Source organism: Protobothrops mucrosquamatus, unplaced genomic scaffold (genome assembly GCF_001527695.2).
Source record: "Protobothrops mucrosquamatus isolate PMUCROS unplaced genomic scaffold, P.Mucros_1.0 scaffold514, whole genome shotgun sequence".
NCBI lineage: Eukaryota > Metazoa > Chordata > Lepidosauria > Squamata > Viperidae > Protobothrops > Protobothrops mucrosquamatus.
The window spans coordinates 278,642-287,358 of NW_015386827.1; the positions used below are offsets into that span (position 1 = coordinate 278,642).

The 8,717-nt window shown below is 40.6% G+C and overlaps 1 protein-coding gene across 1 annotated transcript in view; it reads right to left on the reverse strand.

Moving 5' to 3' along the window:
- The window catches only part of ZBTB20 (zinc finger and BTB domain containing 20), a 25,428-nt gene that overhangs the window by 4,922 nt on the left and 11,789 nt on the right, over window positions 1-8,717 (reverse strand). Inside the window, exon 3 of the mRNA XM_015816861.1 lies at window positions 1,378-2,967. Coding sequence (XP_015672347.1) covers window positions 1,378-2,967 — 1,590 coding nt within the window. The remainder of the gene's footprint in view (window positions 1-1,377; window positions 2,968-8,717) is intronic.

An 8,717-nucleotide genomic window follows, 5' to 3' on the forward strand; every position in this document is an offset into this window, starting at 1 on the left:
GGATAATGGTAAACAGTTCAATGAAGGTGTCGACATAGTGCATCTGCTGTAAAAAAAAAAAAAAAAAAAAGGCCAGCTGCATGTTAGGGATAATAAGAAAAAGTATTAAAAATTGAGATACTAACTCCATAACAATTTGCTTTCACAAACTCACAATAGGTGTTTTGATTTGAAATAGTAAAGACAAAACATTATACATCCTTAAATAATTGGTATCTTCTGTAAATCTGTCCAACTGAGAATAATTAGAAAGTATAAGTAAATGAAGTACAGTACTGCATAGGGAACTTTCTTGTGAACAGATTCTATATTTTAATTTTTTTGACCTCTCAGGACTGTAAGGAGATGGTTTGTGATGCCATGATATCATCAGAGTAAATACCGAAGGTGCTAATTTTGCGCACTAATTAGTCTAACTTACAGCTCCTTTGTAAGATTGGCCTCATTTTTGAGGACTGCATTCAAAATGAGGACACATTCAAAAACTAGACAGTTGGTGAAAGAATGAAATCACAAGTTCAAAGTGGAATTAAAAAATTAAGTGGATATGTACAGATGCGAGAATATCAATTCAAAAATGAATAAAAATAACCACTCTGTGACATGAAACTATGGGGTGGAACAGAGTTCTCCAACCTTTCTGGCTTTGAGGGCTGGGGTGGGGTGGGGGAGAGGGAATGGCTCCGCACAAGCGGCAAGCAAGCGAGCATGCATATGCATAGCTCCATTTGTGCGAGCTGTGGGAGTGCATGCTTGCCTGCCACTTCTGTGGCCCGGTTCCGAATGGCTCAAAGCCTGGTAGTGGGCCATGGCCTGGGGGTTGGAGACCCTTGATGTGGAAAGTTAATGTAATTTTAGCTAACTTTGGGAATCACTTTCAAAATCCAGAACAATGTTCTTTTCTACAGTCCCCATAACCACTTCCATGACTCTAATGCAATATTTGATTCAATTCTGGTTTGCAACATTTATAAAAATAGAAATTTCTAAAAATAAAAATTTCTAAAAAAAAAAGGCAACCTTACTTGGATAACAAAAGGTAATGGGAAAATTTAGTCTTGTAAATGTACTAAGGGAGGATATATAGAAAGCCCAAAAGTATTTCAAAACAAAGAAGATTAGCTATCACAGGATGGAATGAGAGTAAACCATTAAAACTATCAAATTGTAGCAAATATTAGGAAAAAACCCTCAATATTTTAACACTATATTGTTCCAGTGGACAAGAACACTTAAACAGAGAGAGTCCATTTTTTATCATTGCTTTCTATATAATATGAACATCTTAAAATGCCTTAAGGTCAACAATATAATGTTAAATGCCTTTTCTCTCTGGGTTCATAGCTTTGATTATATATCAAGTGACCATATACTTACCTGTATGTACAAACATGTGCTTGACATAATTCTGTTTGGCTGTGAAAGTCTTGTTGCAGAGGGTACACTCATAAGGCTTTTTTTCACCCTGCCCACCTGCTGTGCTGTGACCTACAGAAGGAGCCAAGGGTTGTGGGGCTGGCAGTTGGGCAGTAAAAGTTGAAAGCCCAGGCTGGGACACTGTCACAAATTGTGCCTGTTGGCCTAGGGGCTGGGGAAGGCTGAAAAGGAAAGGCTTAGGACCACTGCCAGCAGACTGTGTAGTAAAGAGTGCAGGCAAATAGGTATTGCCAGCTGTGCCGATGACCTGTGTGTTGCTGGTCAGGGTCAATGGCATCCTCAGGTTGCTGGTGAGGGTTTCTGTCTGGCGTAAGTAGAGCTGGGTACTTGGCAATGATTGGGCAATAGTTGTAGTGATAGGCTGTAAAGTCCCCTTTTCAGTACTGTTACAAACAGTTATTAGTGCGCTATCCCTTTCAACATCATTTCCTCTTTCTGGTGAAGAAGAGTTAGTATCTGTGTGCTGCTGCTGAATGCTTTCAGCAGAAACATCATTTTGTTCTGGTTGGGTAGGTTCTTGTTGACCTTCTCGACCTAGGCCAGTCATAAATTGCTGCTCCACAGAATCAGGCTCAGTGCCAATGGAGGAACTGACTCCAGAATCAAAACTTTCTCCCTTGGGCTCACTTTCAGCACCTTCTGCTTGATCAGTATCCTCAGTGCATTCTTCAGATTCATTGCGCTCTAGGATTTGCACTCTCTGCTGTCCATAGTAGTCATAATCATCCTCCATTTCTTGCTTGATGTGAATATTGCCCACTAAAGTTTGGATCCGAACTGGACGTGGTTGTTTCCTGCAGTGTGTGGTTTCTGGCGTGGTGGAAAGATACCGCTCCACCTGCTGTGAGCGCTCATGGATCCTTGTAATCCAGCTTGGATCTTCCATATGATGGTCTCTAGAAAGGCCTAGTGCTGTTTCATGGTGGCTGACCACTGCACCACTGTAGAATGAACGCTCGCCACTGCCATTCTGCATAGAACATGCATACAAAGCTGAGTATATCCTGTCCACGCTGTGCTGTGAGTGATTTTGCAGATAACCAGACTCTGTATCACTGCTCTGTCCTGAAGTGGCTGATTCAGGAGTTCCTCGTGGTGTCTCCTGTGCAGAATCCTGAATCAAAGGGTAGATGTCACCCACATTCTGTGAGACAATCCGTGTGCATTCATCAATCACAGTTTTAATCTGCAGGATGCTGGCTGCTGTAAGGATTTGCAGGGCCTCCGATTGTGAGACTCGCAATACTCCACTGTACATGAAGTCAATGAGCTTTTGTACTGATTGGACTGAAACCACAGAAGGAATTTCAATGTCACTGTAGCCCAGTAACAGCTTATCTTGGAAGAAGGGGCTGCCAGCCGCCAACACACAACGGTGGGCACGCAGCATGCTCCCGTGAATGCGAACTGTCACATCACAGAAGTGGCCACGGTTGCGTTGCTCGTTGAGGGTCTCGAGCACAGAATTGCTGAAGTTGTGGAGGTTGATGCTGTGAATGCGCTCTGTCATCCCCCTGCAACTGTTGTTACCTGCCAAAGAAAAAGGCATAAAGATACATTGGTGTTTGAAATATGTATATGGATTTCTTTCTCTTCTCAACAGATGTAAATTTGATGATGCTTTAATTCAGGAATTTGTGCCTAGCTTATTGAAAAACATATGCTTACTAATATTAAGTTTGGAGGCCTTTACCTCTCAAAGTGTGTCAAGAACCATCTTATCCCAAATTTCTTAAAAACATTTATACAAGAATTTTTGTTATCTTTTCTCTTCTCTTAAATACAGAATGAAAAATGTCTAATTATATATTGTTTAAATAACAAAAGTACTTGTTATCAATATTAAAATAAATTTTAATGCTGATTTAAGTAATGCTTTGTTCCTTTCCCATTTTGATACCATATCAATGTAATTAGTAATAAAGAAATGGTTTCAGTGCCTTTAAATAAATAGCATTATAGCTCGACAATACTTTAATCTAGCTAGATTGTTTAATAAATTGATTATCGGTTCCTACTGAAGATCAATTAAACCCGGTTTCATATTTTTCATTAGCTTTAACCTAGGATTCAAGATGACTTTATGCTTTAGAAAATGTATTACTGTTATATACATGGATTGTACAAAGAATAAGAGTCACTTTGCAAAGAGTATTGGCATGAATGAGGCATCTGTCTTTAAGCACAAGGCGGTTTCAAAAGCTTTCTCAAGTTGCCAAGCCATCTATGTGCATGCAAATATCACTTCCATAAGGACCACCAATGAAGCAAAGTGGTTTGCGCGGACATCATGTTGAGACAGCCAAGGATTTTTGAAGCTGCCATACATGTATTACTAAGGGTCTTTGTTTATTAATGTATTGGCATCTCTTTGAACGTTTTGTCCAACCCAGGGTTAATATATAAGAAAGCTATATAAAGACAGAGTAATGAAGCTCAGATGTCAAAAGATTAAGCACTTTTTGAAGAAATAAATACCACTTGAAATTTTAAAAAATTAAAAAATCCAGCTCAATGAGACACAAAAAACATTAAGGGTTCTGTGTTTTTAAATTGTTTGAAAGGGGTATTATTTCTGATCAAAATGTTCAAAATTATTAACTGTCAATCAGCCCATGCCTGATAGCAAGAAAATGAACCAATAGTCTTAAAATTATAATTACAATATACAGATTCTTATTATTCTCATTGTCATCACAGAATAGAGTGCATGTATATGTGGAGGTATCTGACTCATTCTGTTCCCAGACCTGCCACTCTCATTTTAGTTAATACAGTGGGAAATGCTTCTGTGGAACTGAAGCAGCCTTTGTTAAACAGCTTTCTTCTGCCCAATGCATTTAGAAATCGTAAAGGACCTCACATGAGAAGCTACTGTAGAAGGGTTGGGAAAGCAGGTTGATTTAGAAATGGCACACAAATGAAAGAGTGTAAAAATGCAAAGGCTATTCTTATCCAAGCAGGCAATGAATGGGCAAGGAGCCTGAGGGAAAGACTGAGCTTAACACTGATTGTTCACATGTACTATTCTTGTTGAACTGTAGCAAGACAAGAGATTTTATCCTGGGTTTAAGAGTCTGTAAAATGTTTTTGTTATTCTTTATTAATAGTCTGGAATATGCACGCACTATACCACATTGAAGACAAATATCACAATATGCCAGATTCTTTATGCTAAAGAACTAGGACGTACTGAATTCTGAATGATGGAAGAGTTAATTGTACAGTTTGAATGAGTGAGCATGAAATGTAACTCAGAGCTACACAGAATCTAGTAATTATAATTCTCAAACACAGTTAAGGTTGTGGTTTCAGAAATTAGTTAAGACTGAATGCTGGATTTTGATAAACTGGAGTCTAGATAAAAAGCTCACTAGTACTGACATAGAAACTGACATTCTATGTTAGAAAGAAACTATAAGGCAAGATTACTTTTATCTAAAAGGTTTTTTTTTAACCTGATGCTTTGCATATATTTGGGACTAAGATTCCCAGTAGAATTAGCCAGCTGCCATTGGGGTATGGTGGACATATATGGCTGCACATCTGGAAAGCTAGTTTCTGTTTGGTTATGCAAATATAAGGAATCACATGTGGTCTGCTTCTGCATTATTAACCTCCAGGAGTTAATAATAGTTAATAATAATAGCTAATAATAATTTCTCAAGCATCAAGCTTGATAAATTCTTCATGGTGTCTATAGGACCTTTTATTTTTTACAATGTCTACTTTGGTCAGATTTAACTGAATACATGTTTTCTGAGAAGTCTACAAACAAACAGACTGAACACAGGTACGAATTAAAATTCAAGGCTATCCCATGCAGTAAGAGAAGTGAAGTGCCTACACTGCCCTTTCTTACTCTGCTCTATTGATATACTATTATCAATATGCTGAGGATAACCAATTCTACATTAATGCAGGGTAGGCAGCCTGGATAGAAAGAAGCTGAAAGCAAACAAGATGGAGCTGCTATTTGCTCCTCAAGGTTTTATGCTGGCTCTATTGTTATCTCCAAAAGAAGTAATATTTCTCTTTCAGGAGCAGATCTGCAATTTGATAGTTCACCTGGACTAATGACTATTGCTGATTGGCAAGTGAAGTTTATGGAAAGGAAACCTTTATCCAGTTTCATCTGGTATATCAGTTATAGGCCTACCCATCTTCAAAAAAGGGAAAAAAGTGGACCCAGGAAATTACAGACCTATCACCCTGACCTCAATACCTGGGAAGATTCTGGAAAAGATAATCAAACAACGAATCAGTGAACACCTAGAGGCAAACAAAGTCATTAATTACTAAAAGCCAACATGGGTTTGTCAAAAATAGATCATGCCAGACAAATCTTATCACATTCTTTGACCAAGTGACAAAATTAGTGGATCAGAGGAATGCTGTGGATATAATTTACTTGGACTTCAGTAAGGCATTTGATAAAGTAGATCACAACCTACTACTTGATAAGATACAAAAATGTGGGTTAGACAGCATCACCACCAGATGGATCCGTAGCTGGCTGACCGGCCGTACTCAGCGTGTGGTCCCCAATGGAACCGCATCTACATGGAGGGAAGTGTGTATTGGGGTGCCCCGGGGCTCTGTTCTGGGCCCAGTGCTCTTCAACATCTTCATCAACGATTTGGACGAGGGGATAGATGGGGAAATCATCAAATTTGCAGATGACACCAAGTTGGCAGGAATAGCCAACATTCCAGAAGACAGACTTAGGATACAGGAGGATCTGGACAGACTTGAACACTGGGCGCTATCTAACAAAATGAAATTCAATGGTGAAAAAAGTAAGGTTCTACATTTAGGCAAGAAAAACCAAATGTACAGGTATAGTATAGGGGATACCTTGCTCAATAGTAGTAACTGTGAGAGGGATCTTGGAGTCCTAGTGGACAATCACTTAAATATGAGTCAGCAGTGTGCTGCAGCTGCCAAAAAGGTCAACACAGTGCTAGGCTGCATTAACAGAGGGATAGAATCAACACCATGTGAAGTATTAATACCACTTTACAACACCTTGGTAAGGCCACACTTGGAATACTGCATCCAGTTTTGGTCACCACGATGTAAAAAAGAAGTTGAGACTCTAGAAAGAGTACAGAGAAGAGCAACAAAGATGATTAGGGGACTGGAGTCTAAAGCATATAAGGAAAGGCTGCTGGAATTGGTTATGTCTAGTTTAATGAAGAGAAGGACGAGGGGGGACATGATAGAAGTGTTCCAATATCTCAGGGACTGCCACAAAGAAGAGGGATCAAGCTATTTTCCAAGGCGCCTGAACGCAGGACAAGAAGCAATGGATAAAAACTAATCAAGGAGAGAAGCAACCTAGAACTAAGGAGAAAATTCCTGACAGTTAGAACAATTAACCAGTGGAACAACCTGCCTCCAGAAGTGGTGAATGCTCCAACACTGGAAGTTTTTAAGAAGAGACTGGACAGCCATTTGTCTGAAATGGTATAGGGTTTCCTGCCTGAGCAGGGGGTTGGACTAGATGACCTCCAAGGTCCCTTCCAACTTTTTTTATTACTATTACTATTACTATTATTATTTAAAGCTGATCCTAAGAGCTTGTCATCACCAGCTCTTAGAATTACTGCAGAGGGGGATTGCATTTAAAGATCACCAGGTTGGTTCAAAATGCAATAGTGGTTAACCAAAACTAGGTGCCAACTATGCATTATATCTGTACTGTGGATCTTCAAAGCTGCCCGAAGGCTTTTCAAAGTGGTGATTTAACTTGTAAGGCCCTATATAGGTAATCCCCCAGACATGAGCATTTATTTAGCGAGATTTCACAAAAACGAGGTTATTCAGAAAGGGTACTTACATTAGAAATTCAAAATTGCGATCAAAAACAAGCCTCTGTAGCCATGTGACTTGGATTCAGTCTTGGCTGCTGCGGTGGCCATTTTAACTCTGTGACTTGCCTGGGCATGTTCAGGTCTACGAGAAGCGGGAAGTGGTTTTTTTTGGGGGGGGGCTGTGCCTGGTCACATGGCCAAACAAGATCTGGTGATTTTTGCAGCTGGCACAACCGTTTGTTTTTGTTTTCCTGGAGCTGCATGGAAGATCTGCTGCTTGCTAGGCTTGAGGACTACAGCACTGTACTGTAGAGAGCTAGAATTACTTCTGTAAGTATTTTAAAATGTTCTATTTTGTTACTCTATAGTATTGTACTATATTGTTTGTAATCACTTTGGGAACTGCTCTGCTTTTTATTGTGTTTGTAAGTACAGTATTTTGCAAGATTGTTTGTTTGCATTTGCCTGAAACTTATAGCATGTGGCTGCTGCTGCCTCCTCTCCCTAGCACAGACCCACCAGAGATTCTGCTGACCCCTTACTGGAAGGAAATCCCCCCTCCACCCCATTTTGGATTTTGCCTGGAGAGGCTTGTGCTGATCAGGGGCAGTGGTTTTTTTTAAAGGTTTTAAATTTAAATTGCCTGCAGAAGTTGTGGGTATTCCTTCACTGAAGGCTTTTAAGAAGAGATTGGATAGGCATTTATCAGAAATACAGTACAGTACTGTACTCTCTTGTGAGAGTAGTGGGTTAGACTAGATGACCTCAAGGTCTCTTCCATCTCAGTTACTGTTGCAAGCCAACAGTTCTGTAAACTCCAACCCCATCTCCCTCTGCATGTATGCCTGGAGACGCTTAAGCTAAAGCTACTTACTTTATTGGCAACTGCAATCAGAGAGTTCTCCACCCCCACTCTGAAGAAGCTTGAACTGCCTAGAAACAAATGGTTTTGGGTTTTTGTTTTTTTTTTAAAAAAAAGCTTGCTGCCTGCTTGGGAGGCAATTTACAATACTGTAGTTCCTGAAACCTGAAACAGCTGATTGGCGGCCAGAAACAGCCTGCAGCAGTGGCTGGAAAAGTCTCCCAGTTCAGGAAGCCATCGGAGGAAATAATAAATGAAATAATAAATAAATGAAATTGCCTGGAGGCCGTAAGGGTCTGGATGGGGAGGAACAGACTCAGGCTCAACCCTTCCAAGACCGAGTGGCTGTGGCTGCCGGCGCCGCGGCATAGTCAGCTGACTCCATCGCTGACTATAGGGGGCGAAATTCTGGCCCCCTCGGAGAGGGTGTGCAATCTGGGGGTCCTCCTGGATTCGCGGCTGACGCTGGAAGATCAGTTGTCGGCCGTGACCAGGGGGGCGTTTTATCAGGTACGCCTGATCCACCAGTTGCGGCCTTTTCTGGACCGGGACGCTCTGCGCACGGTCACTCATGCCCTCGTTACCTCCCGCCTGGACTACTG